Here is a 26,515-nt window from a genome sequence, read left to right as displayed (position 1 = left end):
TGCATTATAAATATCATTGTTTTAGGAATAGAATCATATAGAAGGAAAATATTGTTGACTAGGTTTTTCCTCCCATGTGATGAGGCTCAAATCCAATCAGAGAGCAGTTGATTACCCTCTTAAATGTCCTGCCATTAGACTGGCACATCCTGCCTGGCTGATCAGCTGTGTACCTCCAAGGTCCACTATTGTGTAAGATTGCTGGTGATTTTTATTCCCTAGCAGCTGGCATAGCTTCTCCTAGCACCATGACTGCTAGCCACTCAGGAAGAAGCTTCCAGCTCAGTTACAGCTTAATTTCTCAGTATCCTACAATGAAGACTAGAGATAAACTTAGCAATTGTTACTGATGGATAAGTGCTGGTGGGCAACCAGGAATGCTAGCAATAGCTTCTAATTTTTATGGTTTTAGGAACCTCCCTGACCAAAAATTCACTAGAGATATTCTCTCCCTTAGTATGGGGGTTGTCCTAAAATAAAGGGGGTAGAATTATTCACACATATAGCATAGTGACTTACATAAGACCTACACAATATTGGGCCCATGGACAACTGTCATGAATACTAGAGATGGTCATGAGGTCGTCATTCCTCACTGAGGAGTGGTAAACAGTTAATGGTGGCTGGGGGAGTGTTAGACATTATCTGTAGTGGTATAAGACCCATGTGCTCTGATAAATAAGCCTCACCCATGTTCATGCAAACACTCTAATTAAATTCAGTGGGTCACATTCATACATAAGAAAGAAAAACAGAACTGAAGAGATGGCTTAGTAGTTAAGGCACTTGCCTGCACAGTCTAAGAACCTGAGTTCCATTCCCCAATACCAACATATGCAGGATGCACAAGGTGATACATGTGTCTGAAGTTCTTGTGTAGTAGCTGGAGGCCTTGGTGCACCATTTTTTCTTTCTCTCACTCTCCTTCTCTCTCTCTCTCATCTGCTTCTTGTTTTCTCTCTCTCTCAGATACATGAATAAAATATTTTAAAAAAAGAAAGGAAAAGACCTCAGAGTAGAAGAGGGGAGAAGAAGGAGTTTAGGATAAAGGAGTGGGTGATGAGTGGCAAGAGAAGGTAACAGAAAGGGATTATGATCAAAATATACACATACATACATAAAGTTGTTAATAAAAATAAACCACTATTTTAAAATGAAAATATTATACAAGTATTGTCCCATAAAGACCACTCATAGAAGGCCAGAATGGCAAGTACAGAATATCCTTCTTCTCTAGCATAGTCTCTTCTTTCCTGGAAACACTATTGGGATTATTTGAATCATTTGGCTATGTTTCCTCTTAGATGTGAAGCCATTAACATCAAACTACACACCAAATATCCAATTTCCTATGAGAGCAAAAGGAACAGACATTAGCAACTTCCCATAGGTGCCTATTATAAACTGGTTGACCCAGTATGTAGCCCAGAGTGATTGAGTTGGTTAGTATAAGCCACATCTATTAAATGTCCAGTAATTCTGGCTTTTAGCCATTGGCCTGTCAGACATCCTTAAGTTTTATTCTACCCTTTGCCATCATGATACATAGTTGTCATCAGTGGAGAATACTTTTAAAAGAAACATTATCGTTTTCAATCCATCTTCCTTAGGTTTTCCTCCTTCTTTTGAACAAAGACAGTAATGCATAAAGCTGGGAAGGAGGGAGAATGACCAGAAGCAAGTTGGGCTTGGCAATTTTTTGCTGCTCCAGCTTAGAATGTTGATGCTGCCAGAGACAAACCAGGAATTTCCCCTCGGGGACAGTAGGAGGTATTTTATTTCCTGCTAAAAAAAAAAAAAAAAAAAAAAAAAATTGATAATGTACTCCTAACTCTCACAAACCTAAGAAAAAGCGCACAGTGGAAAAGAGCAATGCTCCTTGAAGCTTCCTTGCAGGGAATTTACCCTTTCAGTTTGGTGAACAGAGGGAATGAGAATAAGAAGCAGGAAGGTATAGTGAAAATCTGTGCTGAAAGGAAAACTGGGAAGTTGATGTGCACTGTATAATCTAACTTTTTAGATTGGCCCATTTTAGGCAGATGGTTATTGCACTATATATATCCCTATTTGGAATATAAAAATAGGGCCCTTTGTAGAAAAATTAAGGTATAAAAGCCATGGCTTGCCAATTCTCTCTCTCTTAAAAAAAAAAAAGGCTAGTCTGTTGGGCTTGCCTCAATAAAACACATTAATTTCTTTTTTTTTTTTTTTTTTTTTTTTTGGTTTTTCGAGGTAGGGTCTCACTCTGGTCCAGGCTGACCTGGAATTAACTCTGTCATCTCAGGGTGGCCTTGAACTCATGGCGATCCTCCTACCTCTGCCTCCCGAGTGCTGGGATTAAAGGCGTGCGCCACCACGCCCAGCTAACACATTAATTTCTTATACATACTTCAATTTGTTTTCTACAGACAAAATGATAGATAACACACACTATCTGGAAAATCTGAATGGCACAGACAACATCTGTACTGACTTATTTGCACCACAGACTATCTTATGTGCTGGATGTATGGATGCAGACTGGGATCCACAAGAGGCTTTTTCCAGATAATCCATATGTTCAAAAAAGGGAAGTGCCATTTCCTGAGCTTTGAATTGATGCCACTTTCACAATCCATATATCATCTTGAAATCATTTTGACTTGGACTAAGATAAAATTTAGGACTGGATTGGCATTGGCACCAACAAAAAGGTTGAAAGGCATTTAAATGAAAAATATTATGATTTGAAATAACTTGGGAATTTAGATTTAAAGGGAGGGACAGTTCACTAGGTAAGCACTAAAATGTACTTAAAATCAACTTAAAGGAACATATTTCTTGTTTCCAAAGCATGTTATGACAAACCTAATGCTTCTCTTTATAAGGGACACGTATTGGTTTCCAATTTCCCCTTTTTCAAGTAGCTAGTTTATGAAGACAAAAGGAAAATATAATTTCTAATTAGTTCTAAACTAAAGGTTTGGGATATTCGTATTCTCTCTCTCTCCATAATACCAGGCAAACTAGAAGTTTATTCTCATAGAATTTGATTTGTTCCTCATTAAATGCTGGGTAAGTAAGTGTGGACTGCTGATATAACCAAGAACTGAGCCTGGTTTGGAAGTTCATCCCAGCAAGATGAAGCTGACTATGTCAGATGAGAGACTACATTTTGCACAGTTATATTCTACTACCGTTCTAGAGATATTCAACCATTCCATTCATCCAACTATCAATCAATAAAATACTTGCCTCCTTAATACTAACTTTGTAGAGTTGACAATTTTAAAAAGTAGTTTTTCTGTGTTTTCCTTAGTGTAGGACTATCTTTGAAGAATAAATTATCATACTTAACATTAAGTAACCACAATAGCCATCTCCTTTCCTTCAGTGAAACTAACAGGGCCCTCAGATGAACTATGAAGCACCAAAAAGCATGATTCCCAAACAAGATTGTCCAAGTAAGGGAGTCTTTTCTTATCAAATATACAGTATTTTTACTTCATCAACACAAACAAGTGGGCCATTCCATAAGCAGAAGAGATGCAAAAGATTGAGTTGCTCTGGTTAACAGAGACTAGGTCATTCACAAATGCAAACCACATGAATTGGATCTAAATGTGGGTCTTGTGAGGCTCCACTCTGACCAACAAGACCTAGCTCTGGGCTCTGCATTCATGTTCTAAGTAGGAGGAGCAACTGAAGATATGGCTCAACTCGACAAGGCCAGCTGAGTCTTTTATTCAGAGCAGACTCCATGGAATCCATAGTTAAAGTGCATCCTCCAAGCAGCCTGGGTTCATCCACATTATTTTATATATAGTTTTAAAAAAATATTTCATTTATTTATTTCTATTGTTTGAGGAGGGCAGTAAGAGATAATAAGTGTGCCGGGGCCTCTAGCCACAGCAAATGAACTCTAAAGGCATGTGCCACCTTGTACATCTGTCTTACGTGGGTCCTAGGGAATAGAGTCTGGGTCCTTAGGCTTTGCAGGCAAGTGGCTTAACTGCTAAGCCATCTCTCCAGATCTTTCTATATATTTTTTAACAGAAATGGAACATTTACCAACTTCCAGTTACCAAGCTCTGTCCTCTGTTAGGAGAAATGGAAGCATGCTTACAGGGTAGGATGCAGAAAAAGAATTGTATACAGAGTCAGAAGATGTAGGACATTGTCTTTGGACATTGTTGGGTACTTACTAAATAACTTCTAAATTAGCCTTGTCTATAAAATAGAAGTAATTAGAACCTCATTTGGCTTCTCTGAGCATAAGTTGAAGGCTTAGATCTATCATGATTTCAGACACATGGTAAGGGTAAATGCTCCTGTAATATTGCTATAACCACCACTGGTTGCATGACTGTGTCATTTACTAATGTGCATCCTTAATAGAAAATATGAATGATAATAATCCTATCCATATTTAAACATTTTGAAAACTAAATTATATGTGTGTTAAAAGCACCCTTAAAACCCAGATAATATGTCATTCAGTTCTTAATACATAAAATGAAAAGAACCCTGTCCAAAAGTAGTTTACATGCCAATGAGGAATATACAGACAGCAAGTATAATAAATAAGTAAATGGCACATGTGAGATGGTTGTAGATGTCCTAGGAGAACCAAGGAGCTGAGATCAAAGTAAGGATGTCCATGAATGCAGCTAAGAAATTGTGGCTTATATAAATAATGTGATCAAGTGGATCTCTGACAGTGACTGTGAGTGAAGATGAAGAATTAAGAATGAGCCAGAGATCTGCTAAGATAGGCAATGTAAAAACCATAATATGGAGGTACTTGGCATAGATGACAATAACCAGTGAGATGACAAGTGATCCTGCAGAAAGCAGAAGAAAAAGAATCTTAAAAAAAAATGAAGTCACACATAGGCATGAAAGAAGAGGCATTTTGGACACTGAACTGTGGTAACCCTACCAAGCACATGTCACTTCTTTCAGGAAATTTTCTCTCAATAAGAAATGACTAGCTGTGTCAAGATGAAAAGCCCATGCATTTTGCAGCCTAACAGGCTAGCATTACCTGTGTGTTTCTGGGCAATTAATCAAGGAATCTGGACCTCAAGTTCTTATCTATAAAATGGGAGTGATACTTTGCCAAATTTTTGTGTTCTAGCATGTCTTCCGTAGACCTGCTCACTTGATTGTAAATCAAATGACATTCAAAGTGCCTCCTGTGTGCTATTTTCCATAATAAATGTTCCAGTCTTGTATTAAACCCAAGTGGTAGCTTTTAAATGAGTGGTATTTTCATGAAGTGTAGAACTAGCTATTACTTGATTGGAGGTAGTTATAGCTGACAATTATGACCTAAAATAACATAATCACAGGTGTCTGCATAAGAGTGGAATGTGCTGTCTGCTCTGTTCATTCAGTTACAATCCCAGGAGTGTGTATGTGGTGAAAGGGAGCTACTCTCCCCTCAGGACCCAAGTTCAAGCCTTCTTACTTCCTGCCCAGTATTTTGCATTGCAAGTTGTTCCCACTGCTTGGCTACCCTGCACTTCTCCAATCCCTCCTGTGTGCCCCTTCCAGGGAGGTGGTACCAAGTAAGCCTGCTTTCACCAGCCTTGTCTCCCAGTCTCCATCTGAGACCCATTACAATAGAGAGGCCTCCCCATAGAGAAGGAATCCCTCCACAATTTAATCTTGCACAGTCTCAGTTGTACAAGAAACCTTAGTTTCATTTACTGTGGTGTATTTTTTCAAATGCGCCGATCATAATTCAGAGTAATGGCAAATTCTAAGCTAAGCCCAGGAAATCTGAGATGATCCTGAAGCATCGTGAAGAGTCAGAATATGAAGAAGTGCTGGTGCTAAGAATCTAGCTCAATGATAAAGTTCTGTTTGATCCCCAGCATTTCATGAACCACAGGCTGGTGGCCCATAATCTCATAATTTCCAATACCACTGAAACCTCAGCACTGGGGAAGTAGAAGCAGGAAGATCAGCAATTCAAGATCACCTTCAAAGAGTTACTGGCCAGCCTGGGATGCATGGAGTCCTATCTTTAAAAAGGAAAGAAAGAAAGGAAAGAAACATCAAAGAAGAAAAATAAAAAGAAATAAATGACTGCATGTGAGGAAGTTCTCAAAATAAAAATAAAAACCAGGCAAACCTACATTGTATCAAAGGGACACAAGCACTAACTGAAGCTGGAACATTGTGTGTTATGTATGTAGCACTAGGTTACAATGCCATGAATAAATAAATATCCATGAGTATATGTGGATATAAATGCAGAAATAAGTGAAGCTTGGGGAGAAGATATCAATCTCATGCAGAAGAGTTTTTAAATAATGTTATTAGATAGTATCTATTTTATTAGATAATTACAAAAAGGTAGGATATAATTCTCTAGTCCTCAAGTGTGGATTCTGCATAGAAACTTCCTTACATGGTATAGTGTAGGAAAAAAAGGAAAAATTAACTTTACAGTGAAGAAATATAATAATCACTATCTCACCCAAGTGACCAAGTTCAACATCAACAGTGATAAGCCTGATAGTATACACCATTGTTAGGATGTGATTGGCATGACATTTCCCTCTATGATCTTCCTCCAAAAACCCACAGTCTTGATCTAATCATAAGAGCATTAAACAAATCACCTGACCAGAATTCCTATCAAGATCGTTGAAATGCAATGAATGAGAAAATGTCACAGCCCAGAAAAACCAGTGGAGATAAGGGAAATAGATGCAACACAGTGTTCACAATGACACCCTGGAGCAGATAAGGTTAAAACCAAAGAAGCCTAGACACGGCTTAGACTTTAGTTCATGAAAATGTGCAAGTGTAGACTGTTGTAACAAATGTACCATGCTGAAGATGTTAATAATAGGTGTATATAAGCAGGAAATAGAGTATGGTCTATTTTGGACTTTTAAAACCATCTTCACAATTTTCTGAAAAATCTAAAATTATCAGACTGTCACATTAGTGAGATGCCTGCTTGTCAGTATCTGTTGCAGTTTTGCCTTTCAACTTAGAACCCAAGAAACCTTCCATATCTTCTTAGGGAAACACATATGTCATTCTGACTATGCTCACTGGATCTAGTATTTAACCTGTGCTGCTAATTTTGGTTAATTTACCTATTTATTCCATCATTTAGCCAAGATTTCTAAGCCTTATCTATCATCTGGGAAGGATAGGGCTGGGAGGGGATGAGCAGAAACCCTGATCTTGTCTGAGCTTAACTTGGATGGGAGGGCCCCAACATGGATACCAAGTGCTTAGAGGGCTAAGAGAATGCACTGGGAACTGGTATTTACAATGAGGTCTAATGACAGCTCAGAGAGAGACAAAGAGACATAGAGAGAGGAGAAAAAGAAAGAGATGGATGGGATATAGGAGACAGAATTTCAAGCAAAATTTGCAAAGTTGCTAAGACAGAAAGTAGAGTAGTTGGGCTCAGTATTTAAATTTGTGATAAGAGTGTTTACCTAGCATGTGCAAAGCTCTGGTTTCAATCCCCAGTGCAACACAAAAAAAGAGAGAGAGAATAGCTTTAGCAAAGAAATTTCTCATGTGAGTAACACTGTTATTGCAGGCTCGCTGCTACTCCTATGTGTGTATTCTCTCTGTCTATATCAACACAGTCTATGTGACAGGTGCTAATATTAGTTCCACACTATGGAAACTAAGGCACTCAGTTAGCGGAAGAGCTGAAATTCAAACAAAAGCAGTTGGGTTGAAAGTTTGGACTCTTTCCTCTCCACAGGGACACAGACCTAGTTGGTCTAATGTGTGTTTCTTTAGGACACCAGAGTTTTTGGTCTTGGCATTATTGGTATTCTGAGGCTAGTTCTTCCTTGGCTGGAGCATACTGAACTGGGCATTGTGGGATGTGTAGTAGCATTCTTGCTGTCTGTCCACAAATGCAAGCAGAACCCTACTGCCACCAGTGATTAAAAGCAAAAACAGTTTATATTTGCTAATTGTTGGCTAGAGGGGACTGAATCATGCCCTATTTCCATTGTATTAAAAACCACTATATTGTATTGTAAGTTCTCAGAGGACAGAATAAACCTGTCTTAATCTCCCCTCCTCCTTCCTTCCTTTATCCCTCAAAGTTTCTAAATACCTATTTGTGTCTTCTGTGTGTATGGATTATATACATATCATTTATGGTTTGTAACAGAGCAATGTCTAGAATGATTGTTTTACAAATTCTTACTACATTTCTGCCAACTGAGTCCTACATTTCAAGAATCCTAAATGCTACAAGCCCATTTTGATCAAATTAAAATCCTCTCTGAATTTAAAACTTGATATTGGGAAAATCAATTCCTATTTTCTTTCTTACCTTGAAGGTCTGACTCATATCATTTCCTTCCCTATTTTAGGTGTGTATATGATCTTAGTTTATGTGTGTATGTGTATTCATGGGTGTAGGCACACGTGTATGTAGTGCCTATGCATGTGTGTGCATGTGCCTATGGAGGCCAGTGGGTGATATCAGGTGTCTTCCTAAGTTGTTGTTGACAGCTTCTCACTAAACAAAGAGATCATCAATTTGAATAAATTAGCTATCCAACAAGTCCCAGGGACTCTGTTTCCACTTCCTGCATACTTTGTTTATAGGCATGAACCACCACACCTAGCTTTTACATGGGTGCTAGGGATCAAAATTCTTGTGCAACTAGTACTTTATCCACTGAGCCATGACCCTATGCCCTTAGTTCACTTCTTACAGGTTAAAAAAAAAAACACAAAACAGAAAACCTGATCTGAGCCAGGCATGACAGTATACAACTTAATCTCAGTACTTCAGGAGGCTCAGGTCATAGATCTCAACCTAGAATATACTTAGATGAGGTTGTATCTTTAATTGGCATATTGCTATATTAGCTCCAGCATTGCTACTTCTCCACCACTTATGAGAGAGCCCAGAATCGCCAAGTCTTGAGGTATCTGTTAACTCCCTTGTATTATTTGGTGCATTGAGTATAGTACTGTAATGCTTGCCTTCTGTGAGACTAGAGATAATAGAAGAAAGCCCCTAGGTCATTATACTCTATAGGAACTATTTTTATAATTTTCACAACTCTCTCCAACCCCTGTACATGTATTTCTATTGGTCTCAGTGGCCAGTGGATTAATTCTAATCAGTGTTTCTCTTCTTTCTGTCTTTCCAGAAGGAGGGACCTGTGAAGTAATTGCAGCCCACAGATGCTGTAACAAGAACCGCATTGAGGAGCGGTCACAAACAGTGAAGTGTTCCTGTCTTCCTGGAAAAGTGGCTGGGACAACAAGAAACCGACCTTCCTGTGTAGATGGTAAGTGGCTGGTTTAAGCTCTCTCACGGTGCTTAACAAGGTGTTTCTTTTTTGTATTCATTTATTTATTGAGAGACAAACAGAGGAAAAGCATGAGAAAATGCAAGAGATTAAATGAGTGTACTAGGGACTCTTGCCACTACAAACAATCTCCAGATGCATGTGCCATTTTTTACATCTGGCTTTACATGGGTACTTGTGAATTGAACCAAAGTCAGCAAACTTTGCAAACAAGTGCTTTAACCACTGAGCAATCTCCTCAGCCTCACAATGTATTTCTAGTTTAATTGAATATGGTTCTGGACAACGGTGAAAGTCGGAAAGTCAAATGCAACCTTAGGAAAGACTAGGAATTTTTTTCCTCACATGCTAGGTTTGAATGTTTGTCTACTTCAAAACTCATGGTAAAATTAAGCTATCTTTCTCCTGGTATGGAAATGTGGCACCTTTGGGAAGTGAGTGTGCTATAATGGCTCCATCTTCATGAGTGACATTAATATGGCTTTAAAGGAGAAATCAGGACGGGAGCGATGATACAATAGTTAAGTGAACTTCCTACACAAGCATGAGGGTCTGAGGGGGTTTGAGACCTGCCCAAGCTTGAATCTCTAGAACATATGTGAACAACTGATGTGGCCACACACATCTGTAACCCTTTCCTATGAGGTTGGGGGAGGCTGAAACTGGAGAACCACGAGGGCTCATAAACAGCAAGCTCCAGAATCAGTAAGCGACTCCATCATAAGTACAAACAGAAGAACAGGTGATGGAGGGGGACATTAGACATTCCCTTGTGGCCACCATGGGCAAGCAAACAGGATGCACCATCAGCATGTACACATCAAACACCACACATACTACTATGCACATCCAAAAAGCAAGTAAAAAAGAAGAGTGTTCAGACCCATCTTGCACCCTGACCTTCTACCATCTACTGTGATATAGCAAGAAAAACCCTTACCAGATATTTATACCTTGGTCTTGGATCTCTATTTGGTATGATTGTGAGATTGTGAGAAGTAAATTTCATTCATTACAAATTACCCAGTCATGGGTATCCTGTTATAGCAGCATAAATAAATAAAGACATCTGGCTTTGGAGTTTTTTCATATTAGTATATTTTGTTATATTTTAAGAGAATTTAAGTGAAAGAATGTTTTCAGGTCAATAAATGTGAGAGCACAGCTCATTTAGAAAATGGCTTTTGATGGGGAATAAACAAAATTTTGATGGTAATGGTGACAGTACTTAACACTCAAAATAAATTATCTGTCAACTGCCAGGTACCACTCTAGGTGCTTTGGATACATGTGTGAAGAAAGAAAATCACCCCAAGTGCTCACCTTGGGCCACATTTTGTGTTAAACACTTCTGAGGTATTATTTTGTCTAATCCTCCCAACAATCCTATAAAACATATTAGTTATATATTTCTGTGTTATAAATTACTTGCAACTTTGACAGCTTAAATTACTGAACATCATCCCACAATGTCTGTGGAGTACAACTTCAAGTTAACTAGGATGTTCTGGATCAGGTTCCTAAGGTTGATTGATTGTAGTAGTAGTTTCAGGCATGTGTTGGGATGGCTTCTATTCCCTGCCATGTAGTCCTTTATATTGTGGCTTAATGTCTTTATAAAATTGCAGTAAGCTTTTCCCAAGTAAAGTAATCTAAGAAAGGCACACACAAGTCAGAACCCACTCTTCATTATTTCTATAGCATAATTTTGGTTGTCCCAGTGTGCCCTATTCAGCTTTAAGGTGGATTGTAGGCCATGATGACCAACAGCAAAGTATCACTTGAGTCATACTGAAGGTTTGCTACCACCTCTTCCCCTCCCACTTAAGTATAATAAACAGGCTTAGGGCAGTTAAATACTTCCATTGGTGCCATGGTTGGTAAGTCTTTTGGCTGACTTCTTAGCTCAGCATAACAATCTTAATATCACCGTATATACTATTGTCAAACAGTGAGGCTATGTTTCAAAAGGGTTACCTATCTTTCTCTATGACATGAATAATTTACAGGTATAGGGATGATTCAATTTTCTAATTCTTCATTGAATAAAGACGCAGGGATATGTTTCATGGGCACAAGTATATAGCAGAACTGGGAACCCTAATCTTTTGGCTCATATCCATTCTTCTTCCCCTTGGTATGCAGGGAGAGGATGCTTGCTAGGTTGGCTTAGGTTATATGTTTTTATTATAAATCAGTTAGTAGGGAAACAAACTCAAGTTAAGCCAAGGGGAATGCAAGGTAGGTCAGGAGAATAGAGGAAAATTGGGCAAATCAACCACAGGAAATTCTGTAGACAACTACTACCCATTTTCATTGTTCATGGAGCATATTTTCTAATCTCTGCTTACTTCATTCTCTTTCATATGGACAAGTTCCCTCTTCTGGTATTTTCATTCTTGCTCTTTTGTGAATCAGGGACAGGTATAAGGCTTTCATTTCCAAGGTACCAATCTTATCTCACTGAACAGGATATTATAGCTTCAGGACAAAAACATTTGACCAAGATCCTGTGCTACAAATACATTTTCTGAGACAACAAAGAATGGTTGGCTCAGCTTGGGTCAACATGTCAATCTTTGCCCAGTCAACCACAGCAAGAGGAACAAGCTCATGTGGACAGTACACATGTTTTCTGTATCATAGGAAAGTCAAGCTATTTCTGAGAGATTTAAAAAAGTGGTTTAGGACTATACTGTGATCAATGAGTCAGTTTCTCCCAGAAGTCATTGGTAATATCTGGAAACATTTGGTGGCTATATAAGTTGCACTTATCTTCTCATTGTTATGATAAAGCACCTGACCAGAAACAGCTTATGGAGGGAAGGCTTTATTTGGGCTTACGGTCTCAAGGGAAGCGCCATGAGGCAGGGGAAAGCATGGCATGAGCAGAGGCTGCACATCACCTCCATGACACAGCAGGTGGGAAACAGCAACAAGAGAGTGAGCCAACAAACACTGGCAAACTCAGGACTAATAAACCTCAAGGTGCCTCCCCAGCAACACACTTCCAGCAAGGCTTCACCTCCCAAATTGCTACCAGCTGGGGAACAAGCAATCAGAGCACTTAAATTTTGGGGGGACACTATTCAAACCACCACAAGATGTTTTTCAAACTAAGGGAATATAACTGATACAGGCATGTAGTGAGGTGAGGCTAGAAACGCTGCTCAGCATTCTAAGTATAGGAGAGCCCCTTTACTTTTCAAATATAAAGGCACATCCAGCCACAATGCAAACTGTGTTGAAGTTGAGAGACTGAATGTGAATATTTCTTTGTCCCACATCAGTCAGCAGCATGAGGCACTGCAATTAATGGGAAGGCAGGCAGCTAAACACTAAAGCTATGTCAGCCACTTGCAGGAGGACACTGTTAAACCAAGAAGCCAAGAAACACTGGAAAACATAAAGTTATGATGGTTTCCCATGTTCTTAGCCAAAGAAAGCATTATTGGCTGTTGTCTATAAATCTATGTTCATTTTGTTTGCAGTTCATTATGTCTCTAATGGTTAAGAATAAAATTGCCTTTGGGTTTTAGGTACAAGAGACATAGAATCATGTACTGGCTATGCTGGCAAAAGGGGAAATGACATTTCTCAAAGTTTTTGTGAGAAGTTCAACCATAAAACAGCAGTATTTTAATCTCAGGACAAGTTTATTTGATTTCAGAAGCTCTACACCATTAGTTTGCCTGGTTCCAAAGAAAAGACTGATATCTCTGTATTCTAAGCAAAAGCTAATAAACAATATTCTTTAGTCTGAGGGTGGATATTCATATTTTATATAGTATCACATTCCTCTGAAGTCCTCCAATCTATTTGCATGTATGGGCAAGTCTACACATTGCTATGATCAAATTGTTTTGGGTGTCCTAACACTCTATATGCAAAGTAAATTTAAATCAGAAATTTCAATGTAGTTATTAAAATGCTGGATTGAGAAGTCACATGAGTGGAACCTCAGCTGTGCTTATTCCCAATACAATGGTCTTTGACATAGAACCTTTGCTTTCTAACCTGAGTGTGTCATCCTTGGTAAAGTGGGAATCACATTGTGGTAGAGAATAAAATATATAATATGAGGCTGGGAACATGGATCAGCAGGTAATAGCATTTGCTAAGCTGGTATGACAATCTAAATTCAATCCTCAACACTCATGTTAAAAGGCCAGACAGGCCCACATGAGCCTATAGCTCCCAACACTGACAGGGGCAGAGACAGGAGCATCACGGGGATTTGCAGAGAATACCAGATTCAGTAAGAAACCCTCTGTCAGGAAAATAAAGTGCAAGTACAGGGACCTGACATTTTCCTCTGGCTTCCATCTACATGCATACAGTTCACATTTGCACACATACCACGCATACCAAAAATAAAATAAATAAAAAGAATAGGTAATGTGTGTAATATGCCTTGCACAATGTCTGGTTCCCTTCAAGCTCTTTCTATCATAAAATCTATTTATTATCTTATTAATATGTATGAATAATACTTAGAAATATTTATTTTACAGTTTTGCACCACATTAATTCAACATTATGGAATTTTTGTCCTTTTTTTTTCTTTTAAATCACTTTCAACTAATTACCCAGGACAGCAATGATGTAAGTCACTCCTCTTCAGGAGTTCAAGCTCATTATAGGAATCTTGAAAACTATGGAAATACATCTATACATTGAAATCACCCATGATCTTATAATGTTATCAGTGTTTTGTACAATATGTGTCAGTATATTTCCTTGTAGTCTTAGCCCAGTACTACAGAGCAAAACCACCTTAGAGGTGTTGTGTGAACTCAAAATGCTATAGATTGATGGCTTGCTTCACTGACTTTATGACAAACATTTCCAACATTAGTGCTTATTCTTGCCAAAATTATTGTTGATAGCTATATAGGATTTCCAGTAATAAATATACTACTATTTATGTAACTATACTCTCTGCTTTGGTACATTTACAATCTTTGTTTTTTCATTCCCCTGTCTCTGTTCCCTATGAGTAAATAGAAATGAGTTTCTATCCATGACAGCAGTTGGCAATACATGCACCACATTTGTCCTAAATACACTCAGTGTTATACAGTGCATTTCCCATGGTAAGTGTGCCAATTACTGCCATTTCTTTTCCTCTGAAATTGCAAGTCAGATGTTTCCTATGGATCTTTAGCTATAACATTAAAAGAAGCACATAGTGGTTTACATTGAGATACAAAGTCTGAGGTCAGATTATTTTAAGTGGGACAAAAAAGTGCATGAGTAAACTCTTAGCAATGTATTCAGAAGTATAATGTATACTTGAAGAAATTTTTAATAACTGTTTTTTAAATATTTTATTTATTAGAGAGAGAGAAAAAAGACATATAGACAATGGGCAGGCCAGGGCCTCTAGCCACTGCAAACAAACTCCAATTGTATGCACTACCTCGTGCATCTAACTATGTGTACACTGAGGAATCGAACCTGGATCCTTAGGTTTTGCAGGCAAGTACCTTAACCACTGAGCAATCTCTCTAGCCCTCTGTTGATTTTCAAAATTATTACTGGAATACCAAAACACACTTCCATCAAATTGTGGAGAGCCATTTATAAATATTTATTATTATATCCTAGTATGCTTCTGAAAGTTTATGTTATATTTTACTACTTAATTCTACAGTTTAAATAAGGCTAGCACTTTACTTAATACCTATAGCTGAGACAGAAGAAAGACATACTATACATCTTTTCAGTGACTTCCAAGTGCTTTTTGAGAGCTAAAAGTTAGTCAAATACAGGTCCATGAATAGGAGGATGATGAGGCTTCTGAAATTATGTTCAATTATTTTGATGATCTGTAATGGCATAAAATGCTATAAATTTCACTTTCAGAAAGAATGGAATATAATAGTAGTAATGACACCAATAATAAAAATGTTACCTCCAAGTCCTACCAAGTACTCTTCACTCTTCCCTAAATTTTAGGTTCTATGCATTTATTTAATTATAAGACTAACTCTGTAAAGTATGTACTATTATTTGCATATTTCTCATCAGAAAAATGAGGCACAGAGATATGTGGTGACTAACTCAAAGTCATGCAAGCTGTTGTGGTAGAAAAGAAGATCACCATGAGCTATGGATACCCAGGGGACCCTGTCCATCATCCATAGGCAAACCAGCATCTGGTATCACAACACATTAAGTTCCACAGACTTTCTTGTAAGATGCATAATAGCTAGTGAGCCAGGAAAGGCAGTTCAACCACATAATACTTACAGAAACATCCTGTACTTTGAGCAATGTGTGCCTTTTCCCACTCAATGTCACAGAGATGATTGGTTCTGTTTTCCATGGTCACTGTCACAGAATAAGTAGAACATTTTTGAAAACAATACTTTTAGTTCTACAGAATGATTGAGGATATATTGTTTAAGGCATGACAGCAAAACAACAATGGGAAGTAGGGGACCAAAGCATCTGTGTTTATAGTGAAATTTTTAAACAGTTTCCATATTTGGAATTTATTGTCATGTGACTTATATCTACTTTTAACCTGGATAAATAGGTGGGAAACAATGAACTGTTAGTTAGTACGGAAGTCCTTAATCCTGTTAGTCTTATTTTAATTAGTAAAAATCCCCAGAATAGCATTGTTCGTCAGTGTAAATAACCATAGCAATGACTGAAAGTCTTTACCTTGTCACTTGAGGTTCTTGTCTGCTATGAAGGGTCACCAGCCACAGGAACAACACCTGGTAACTTTCCCATCAAAGATAATCTCAGGGTCTTTTAAAAACTCTATTGAGCATTCCATCCCTGTTTGTTTGGTTTTTTATGAGACAAAAACCCCATAATATATCAAAACAAAGATTCAGACAGACTAGCAGGGAAGGAGAAGTGGATGTGAAAGGAGGAATACACACACACACACACACACACACACACACACACACACACACTCACACACACATGGGAATGGAAGTATATGAGGAAAAGAGAAGTGAGAGGAAGGAAAGTCCAGAGAAAACAGAACATGTATATGTGTCTACTCATAAAATGGCTTGATTTGTTACCCCAAAGAACTGATTGTATTTGGTCTTACAGTTTAAAAATTTTTTTTTAAGTTATTGGGAATGTTGTTGTGCATCTATAATCCTAGCATTCAGGAGCCTGAGGCAGCAGGATCACAGCATTGAAGTCAGCCTGGACTACAGAAAAAGAGCTTTTCTCAAAAACATTATTTGTTAGAGTTAAACTTCAAGTTGCATTATATTAGATTCAGTACTGGAATTTTGACAACTGTTTTCTGGAGATTGATCCTATGGAAAAGGTATGAGAAAAATTTTTTGACACTATCATATTCCTCACACACATCATGATAGAGAAAAAAGTCTGAGGATGCAGAAAAATTTGAAACTCATGGGAGGGGGTAGATCATGGATGAGCCTAAACAATGGTACCAAACTGCCTGTATTTGCTGAAAAGAAAACTAATAACTTAAATTTTAAAAAAAAATTGAAACTCAGTAATGAATTTCCACAGAAAAATAGACGCAATAGCACATTAAATTGCCTTTTCTTTGACTTCTAAAACAATATTATATTAAAAGGTCTGAAGAATAAGAGTAACTGGTTGAAATTGCCGCATTAATGACAAATTTTTACTTAGAATGTTTCTATATATAATACTCATTTATATCAGATGGATTCAGTGATCCATGCTACTGGGTGATAATATAGCAAAGACTACAGACTAGAGATTTGATTTTGGTTTTCAGGAACATCCTCTGACTCCCTATTCTGTAGATCAGAGTTCTTCCTCAGACTGGGCAGCTATGCAACACCCAGCAGCCCCCAGCTGACATGTGATTTCTGGTACCTCACTCACATGTCAGAGTTAAATGCAGTCTGAAATCATCTGGAGGTATTCTGAACCAAACAAAACAAGAGGGAAAGTAGCTGTTTTATTTATAAATATTAAACATTGTAGTTATGAAGAAAATGGCCCATTTTGATGATTTCTCATCCATCCATGATGAAGCACCACAGGATAAATTGCTGTGAAGGGTCAGAGATGCCCACTCTTGGAGCAATCTGTGGTCCCTTCACTACCATCTCTCACTAAAATTGCCTTATTCTTTAAAGACAACTCCAGCTTTCTTAATAGGCAGCTTATTTCATCAGAGAGGGCTGGCATAACTGAAAGGAGATTTCACTGTTAGTAGAAGAGAGGCTTATTTTGCAACATGAATAGAATGGTGGCGTCCACAAGTCTGACTTGTTGAATTATATGAAAGTCCTCCTCTTTTGAAAGACCACTGGGTATCCAGTGCCACACCTGCACCTGCCAGAATGTATAAAAAGCTAAGGCTGCGTTCATAAGAGCATTGGAAGAGGAGAATGACTTACAAGTGCTTTTCTATGTTTTCTAGCAGATCGGTCTCTCTATTTGTTCCTTCGTATACTGAACTGAACAAAAAACTAGTTACTATCTATTCTTTTTGCTCTGAGTAGATGCTACTGTCCTTTTCCTCTTTATCCCTTCGTCTTGTAGTTGAAAGGAGCAGTTACCAATGGACAACACATTGGCAGAATTCATCCTCCCACTTGTTCCTTAGGCCAGCAGAATACTAGAAAAACTCCAATTTGCCTTTTAATGGGACATTCCATCTTCCCACAGCCCTCACTATTCCTTCTTATTCCACCCATCTCTATCAGATCCCTAAAAGCAGGGAGATATGTGGCATGTGGCTCACAGAGTCATTTCCATACTACCCCTTCATTAATTAGAAAATTATTTTTAATTTGCTTTTTAGTGTAAAGTAATAAACAATCTAATAGAAATGTATATATACATGTTACAATACATACACATATCAAAACATTCAATTGTACTCCATAAAGCATATATATCATATATTTTCTCACCACTAGGCCAAAGTACCCATCCAGAAGCAGATTAAGGAAGAAAGGAGTTTTTGTTTGTTTGTTTGTTTTCTTGTTTTTGGCTTACAGTTTCTAGTGGAAGAGTCTATCAAAGTGGGGGCTGGGAGGAAACATGGCAGGAACAGGAAATCGGTTTCATATTTTCACATCAGCAGGGAGAACATAGAGAGCAAAAGCACATAAAAAAGCACACAAAAGCTCTGACTATAACACCTCAAGGCCCACCCAGTGACACTTCTTCTGGCAAGGCTCCACCTCCTAAAGGTTGGACTACCTTTGCAGACTGTGTATGAAGACTGAGGTTTAAGTAAACAAGTATATGAGTTTATGGGTACTAATTCACATTAAAACACCACAGTATACACTTATTATTTTTAATCAAAAATATTTGGGGAGGGTGTGTAGTGGGTGTGTAGGTGGGGGTGTGTTCTCCTCTATTACTCTTCCATTTTTTTTTAATGTTTTTTTTAAATTTTTTATTTATTTATTTGAGAGCGACAGACACAGAGAGAAAGACAGATAGAGGGAGAGAGAGAGAATGGGCGCGCCAGGGCTCCCAGCCTCTGCAAACGAACTCCAGACGCTTGCGCCCCCTTGTGCATCTGGCTAACGTGGGACCTGGGGAACCAAGCTTTGAACCGGGGTCCTTAGGCTTCACAGGCAAGCGCTTAACCGTTAAGCCATCTCTCCAGCCCTACTCTTCCATTTTATTTCCCCAAAATAGAGTATCTCACTGAATCTGGAACTGCTGAGTTTAGTTAGATTGGCTGACCAGCAAACCCCGGCCATTCTTCTGTTTCTGCCTCTCAGCACTGAGATTCCGTGTGTACGTGGCCACACCTGGCTTTTTATGTAGGTACTGGAGACAGAACTCTGGTGCTTGTGCACGAAGCCAATTACTCACTGAGCTACCTTCCCAATCTCTTGAAAAAAAAAACTTAGGGAACATATGTGTGCAAATACAAAAAGCAAAAGTGCAAACAAAAATAAAGGTAAGCATCTTTCCCACTAAACCTCTCTCAACTTAATTGCCAGAAGGAACCATTATTGGATTGAATACCTATGCATCCTTACAGAAAATAGCCACACACAGGCCCCATAGATGCACACATGAAACTATAAATAAGATTGGTGTAATATTGTATAGAATTATCTGTACCTATATTTTAACATATCTCAGTATTTAGCACACCTGAAATAGTTCACTGAAAGAGAAATAGAAACAGCCAGCTGGTAAATGTGAAAAAAAAAAAAAAGCTAAGCATCACTCACTGGAAGAAATGTAAATTGAACACTGCAATACAACATTTCATTAATCAAGCAGGCAGAGATGGAAAGTTTGGTAATACTCTGTAAGGAGGGAGGAGAGAAAAATTACATTTAAATCATACTCAGTGACAAACGGCTTATAAACTCAATTAGTTAGCCACTCTTCTCTGTTAGTCTCTCCAAAAGGGAGGGTAATAAATGGGGAATTTTGTAAAGAGCCTGGGTGTTTGGAGAGCATAGCCCAAATGAAATGTGTTGCAGCTGTTCACACTGACTTTCCTTAGCAGCAAATCTTGGGCATTTCATTTCTAGTGGCTTTGCAAGTGTCAGGTCCTTGAATCGAGATAATATATAAGAAATCTAAGTACTTAGATATCATGTCAATGAGCAAACTATATGAAATTATATTCAGTGCATATATGTGATTCTAAATATAGAGGCTCCACCTTTGTAGTCACTTGGAAGGCACAAAATTCTCTAAACAAATGTTAAATGTCTATCATGAACTCTATGGTGCATTATACATGTGTGTGTGTGTGTGTGTGTGTATGTGTCTCAAGAGAGGTCATGGTACAGCACACCCCCAATCTTTCTCAACTGTCTGCCCAAACTAAATTTCGTTATACATGATCCACAAAACGTATCCTCAAAGTCATTGGTTTCCATCAAAAGAATTCAGGTATTTTCAGAGACCTGTTGTTCTCTGATATGAGTACACTGTTAATCAATTGTTGTTTCTGGTCCAGAGAAGGAGAAAAATGTTGTTCTGAATCTAAGGCATCAGCTCCTCATCCTCTAGCGGACCTCCAGTCTTGATGTGGCAAGATTTCAGGTCCTGTGTTATTAATGTGCTGTCCATGTGAATAATGAGAAGACCTTGTGAATTATTTTCCACTTCTGGGAAAATCTATAGCCCTGTCTTTTAGCAACAGTGCTGGAAGCTGCTAAGAATATTTGTATATTTCTATGTAGACAATTCTGATAACTTCATCTAAGGAAGTCCCCTTCTGAGGCCTATATAGGAATCAACACAGATGAATGATACTTTGAAAATTAGTGATATTTTCCTCTATCTCTTCAGGTTCCCTGATCTGTAAGGACCTTCTCATAGCCTGATAGGACATGAGTTGCCCAATAACCTAATAACAGTGGCCCAGAGATATTTAAGTTGAAAATATTTTCATATAAAATTAGAGAATTTTTTTTTTTGTATCTCTACCCCAGACTTCTGTGAGCTAAGCCAGAGGTGGAGAGAAACTTTCCATGTGGAGAAAGAATAGATCATTTGGGGGTAAAATAGGCTATGTGCCAAAAGCTCCAGAGAGAATTGCCCTCATGTGTAGACCTACCTCTACAACCTAACACAAAAGCTCTGTATATGACAGGTCAACATGTTTAATCTTGCCCTTTCAGTTTTCTTCCAAAGAAGACCATTTATCAGGAATCACACTGCAGATTTACTCTCTAACAGGAGTTATAGCCACCAGCATCCTCAGACCTCCTCAGCTTTCTATGCAACATCAGTGATCCCTAGAAAATGAGAAGAGGGACCTCAGATCCTAGATGTTCACAATAGTGAGAGAAAGGAAATCTTACATACCACTCACATAGGACTGGAAGGATTTGAGATCTCTAGCTGACCTAAGATATTGGTGGAACCTCTCACCTTCTCTGAGTCACCAATTTCACTTATCCAATGGAGAACAATCCCACTAAATAGCCAATATTGTTAGGTTCATTCATGATTTCATTAAAGATAAAATTCAAATGAACTATCAACTACTAATACTTAGACTAGCCAAATAAGTGTACACTTAGCTAGTCATTCAAAGAAGGTCACATACCTTTAGATGTATAATTCATCATTTATAGTCTCTTTAGCTTCAATACACCTAATTTCCTTCATACTTGGTACCTGTCCTCATCAATATACTTTCCATGGTACAACAAATATAAACTCTCTCTGCAGTAGCTCAAGGAAAAAGGAATATTACTGTGAGAATATAATAGGGTCAAGTAATCCACAACCTGAGATTGCTCTCTAGCAGGCCTCAAGGTAGATAAAGCTGAAATGCAATCAGACTCTGTTCACCATGACATGTTCTCATGGATAATGCCCACTTTTGTTATTTTCTAGATAATTGCCAGGTTCTTTCTTGTGCAAATGAGTGATGTTTAATCCATCTATGACAGCTGGAAATAGTCTTCTTAGCTGCATGGGTCGCTGTAGTAGTAGTTTCAAAGTGGTAATATTGTTGGCTAATAATTGTTGAGCCTTTACTTTGTGCCAGACCTCATGTATTATATGCATTTCTTCACATAATCCACACAAGAGCCTTATGTGATAGACACTAATGACAGAAGAGGAACCTGGTGACTTCTTTCAGGACACAGGAAAGGTGCTAGAAATAATGGGCAGGAGAAAGCATCAGAAACATGGATAATAAAGATTCAGAGAACTTGACCATTCTTATATTCACATGCCTGGAGAGTGACACTGCCATTCAAGCACACCAAGCTCTTAAGCATCCTTTCCCACACAAATGTACCATCAATTGACATTCAGTATATCACATTCCTCCATTTCTCCCCATTCATTAATTTGATACTGCAAATTCTAGATGTTTATTATGATCCTGACTAATCCCTCTGAGCATTTAAGTAAAATGAGTCTTCTGAACCCTTCTTACCCATATTTGACTCTTCCTTCTTATCCAACTAGTATCATGAATTCCAATAACCTTCTTTAAAACTACATATGCCCAAGCAACAATGTACTCCTTTAATTTCCTGGAGAATCCTGTATAACATTTGCCATCACTTACTATAAGGTACAGTAAGCTACTGTCTAATGGTGACCATCCATCTAGTAATTACCTTCAGAGCAATGATGTGCCCAGGAAACATGCCAGAGTTTTGGGACAGCATGTGCAACAAGCAAAGTTCTTTGTTTTCACTGAACACAGCCCAGCAAGAGAGACAGACATTAATCATGCCAAAATGAACAATGGGAAACTACATATTCTGAAGGAAAATAATTAAGTCCTTAAAGAGGATAGAATAACTAGGAAGCTAAGGGAAGCTGGGGAACCCTGAAGCCTGGTGGAGAAGTAGCAGAGTCTGAGAAGTGAGAGACAGATGACAGTAGTTGGGTGAAAATTTTAGGCACAGAGAACAGAATGGGCATAGCTGTGCCATGGGTTTTCATCAGTCAAACTGTTGGGGCTAAAACCTAATCAATAGTGAAATTTTTTATGTAAGAAAATTATGAAAAGGCAAATGGGGCTAAAGGTAAAGTATGTACTTAGTAAATTGTGTATCATAATCACTCCCTAACATTATTCTTAAAGCTGAGCTGTGCTAATAAGGCAGCAATAGAGTAATCTGTGCTGGGAAATTGGATAGTAAGCCAACTAGGGATTTTATGATTAAGGACATAACATCAAGAGTCTTACTGAAAGAAAAATCTCCTATGTAGTACCTGAAAATAGACTTCAAAATCTCACCACCTGCATAACAAATACATCAAGAGAGGTTTAACTCCACCTTCTGAAATCTCAGGTAGCATGTGAATTTCAGAAGGGCATGAAAGTAAAGAAGGAGATTGTGGAGAAGTCATTGTTTCTCCAATTGAAAATAGTAGTTTCTTTAAGAGCTTCAAACATTGTACATTTGAGAAATGATGTAAGAAAGTGCATTCACTATGGCAAGTTTCCACTGTCCTTGAGGGATATGGGAAAAATGTAGTAATACATATAGGAACTGAGAGGTATTGGGCAGTGAAGGTATGTCAGGCATCTACTAATAAAATGCTTTGACATTTAATACCTATAACAATGTTTAAGATGCATAATCTTTTTTAAATTTTTTGTTTATTTTTATTTATTTATATGAGAGCAACAGAGAGAGAAAGAGGCAGATAGAGAGAGAATGGGCTCGCCAGGGCTTCCAGCCACTGCAAACAAACTCCAGACACGTACGCCCCCTTATGCATCTGGCTAACGTGGGTCCTGGGGAATTGAGCCTTGAACCAGGGTCCTTAAGCTTCACAGGCGAGCACTTAACCACAAAGCCATTTCTCTAGCCCAAGATGCATAGTCTTACTATGCCCATTCATGAGATAAAGAAACTCAGGCTCAAAATAAGAAAAGAATTTCCAAAGTAACATAGCTACCAAGTAGTGCAATAAAAGAATCAATTGAAAAGTAACACCCATACAGAATATGAAGGTTGAATTCATTTCTAGGTGGTCAAGTAGTAACCTCTATGGCAGTATAGAATCCCTACAGCCTGGGTCACATAAAGGCCTGGATTTCTGCACAAGTTCTACCATTGTTCATGCCCTTTAGAGTGTTATCCTCCTGGCACCAGTTTTCTACTCTGTAAGATAAGATATTTGGCTATAGATTAAATGGAACTCCACACACACACTTTTTTTACATATGAAAACATTGTAGGAAAGGTGAAGTCCTTTTACTCAATGGACCACTCAAAACCAGGTATATTTAACCTCACAGAGGTGATGATAAGCTCTGTCAAACAATCTACACATTATCCACTAGCTCTTTTAAGCATTTCTAATCTGAAGATCAATAAACTTAAGTTTTAACATTGTGTCACATTAAAGGTGCTGGTATGTGATGAGGTAACTTAGGGCTAGTATAGATTAAGGTCATTTTTGCAGCAATTAATGGGATACCCTAAAAAAGTTTCTTCTCTTCTGTCTAGACAAAGCCTCTAGGATGGAGAGTGTACCACACTGGTAGAGCACTAGTCTAGTATGCATGAGACCCTGTGTTCAATCCACAGCACCCTGTATTCATGTTCCAGCACCACCAACAGCAACAGTAGTAACTATAAAACAAAAGAATGTTGTCAAGTATGGTATAGCATACCTGAACTCACAACATTTGAGGGGGGCAGTGCTGAGGCAGGAAGATAGTGAACTCAATGTCAACCTAAGCTATATAGTGAGACCCTGTCTCAAGAATTTAGAAAATAAAAAAAATTTATAAATTCAGCAACTTATATCTATGAACTTATTACAAGAAATAGAAGGAAGAATCATTTTCTCAACTGACACCTGCAAGAAACATATTTGACCAAGGACCTTCTCAGATCCAACATCTTACATGTCCATCCTTTTCTATATTTATTTTTTTCAAATCAGGATCTCACTCTAGCTCAGGCTGACCTCTAACTCACTCTGTAGTTTTAGGTTGGCCTCAAACTCACAGTGATCCTCCTACCTCTGCCTCCCAAGTGCAGAGATTAAAGGCGTGCATCACCACACCTGGCTTACATGTCCATTTTTAAGCCAAATTCAAAATATTGACATGAATTATTTCCTTCTTTGTGTTCATAGACTTAGAATGTTTTACTTCATTTTAATACAAACAAAAAGGACCTCACCTATGCATATTCAATTCCTCACTGCTCCTGATGTTCTATGTGAGAACAAAACACACAGCATGATGAATTCACATAGACTCTGATCATAGGTAGAATTATTTGTTATGCTCAGAGATTACTCAGATAAAGAAATTTGGCAAATGGTTCTGCCAGCCTGTTGGCTGGTGGTCAGCAATTCAGTCTGCATTTCAGAGTTAATACTGTTTGTCTAAAACATTTCATTCTTAAGGACCTTGACTGTAAGGCTCTGTGAGATTCAGGAAAAATATATCTAACACATCTTTTTGTCTAACCCAAAATGATATATAAAAGGCTTAAGAAATGCCCCAGAAAATTCACTCTACAAATATCCATCACCATTGATTCTGAGGCTCAGAGCTAGAGTAAACCGTTGAACATGGTCCCTTCTCCCATGATTAGTAAGCTGAGGCAGGTCAACAGTGATTTCCATGCTGTGTAGTATGCTGGGATGGGAATGAGCTCTGGGTGTTTTAGAAGTAAGAAGGGTTCCAGTTGGTTTCCAAGCTAAGTTCAGAGCAGAAGAAGTAACATTTATGGAAGTTCAGAGTCATCAGGAAAGAGCCTGATGAATACAAGAGATGAGGATGTTCACTGCACCTGGGTAGAGAAGAGTGTGGAGGGTCTAGAAAGGGGCAGCACCAGAGTGTTCATGGGAAGTAAGTCCTTCGGTAGCTCTAGTGAGCCACTGGAACTCTCTGTCCAAGAGCCATGGTGGTGGACACCTAAAAGGTACTGTGTAGATAACTTGCAGGTGATATTTGTGTTTAGATATATCACTACATAGTATAAGAACTAAATTGTTGAATTTTTTCATATAAACATATTCCACAAATATTATAACTAACTTATATGGACACACTTATATCCCATATCAATGACTGTTTATATGCTTGGCCCATATTTCTAACCAATAGAGAGTAAACTCCACAGATGCCAGAAATGATGTGGTTCAGTTTTGATATGAAGTTCAATGCTATGATTTTTAGGATAATAAAGATATATTACAATTTCACTGGCCAAAATTTAGAGTAATGATATGCAAGAAGTACCTACCAGAGGAAATCTAGCATCTAGTCACTTAACAATGAAAACTTGAATATTCACAAAGTTTAGGATATGATTCCAAGGTTTGAGGAAACCCTTTTGATGTTAAATCAAGAATCATTGTAGTAAGGGAAAGTTTAGGATTAAAATGGAGGTGTCCTAACCATGCAAAGAGGAAGAGGCTTTTAATGTTTAGAGAGCCAAAGAGTGAGTGATGTTCTCAAAGTCTGGATATTAGAATTACCTCAGGAGGGTCCTAAAATTATCCCTATCATGTCCTCACCCCAAGTGTTATTTTTGTTGTTTTGTTGTTGTTGTTTGTGTGCTTTGTCTTTTGTTTTCCCCATTAGCTGATATTCATTGAACGTGGAAACTGAGTTTTGTAAGTCCATTTTTATGCAAATATTAATTGGGCTTAGTTGGCACCCAGAAATCTGTATTTTTTAAATGCTCCATAACAGTTACTAAGAGGCAACCAGAGTTGAGAACCAAAGGCTCAAGACTGGTGAATAAGGGAGAAATTCTGCCTGGAATTCC

General features: G+C 38.1%; 1 protein-coding gene across 6 annotated transcripts in view; it reads left to right on the top strand.

Moving 5' to 3' along the window:
* The window catches only part of Tafa1 (TAFA chemokine like family member 1), an 882,515-nt gene that overhangs the window by 740,745 nt on the left and 115,255 nt on the right, over positions 1-26,515 (top strand). For 5 of the 6 annotated variants that reach the window (XM_045136185.1, XM_045136184.1, XM_045136183.1 and 2 more), the window contains one exon: positions 9,147-9,287. In XM_045136185.1, the coding sequence (XP_044992120.1) occupies positions 9,147-9,287 (141 nt within the window). The remainder of the gene's footprint in view (positions 1-9,146; positions 9,288-26,515) is intronic. The other variant, XM_045136188.1, reaches the window with a different exon arrangement.

The sequence above is a fragment of the Jaculus jaculus genome, chromosome 16, assembly GCF_020740685.1.
Source record: "Jaculus jaculus isolate mJacJac1 chromosome 16, mJacJac1.mat.Y.cur, whole genome shotgun sequence".
NCBI classification, from domain to species: Eukaryota; Metazoa; Chordata; class Mammalia; order Rodentia; family Dipodidae; genus Jaculus; species Jaculus jaculus.
The sequence above is the reverse complement of the archived record's forward strand: the minus strand, read 5'-3'. Positions and strand labels throughout refer to the sequence as shown.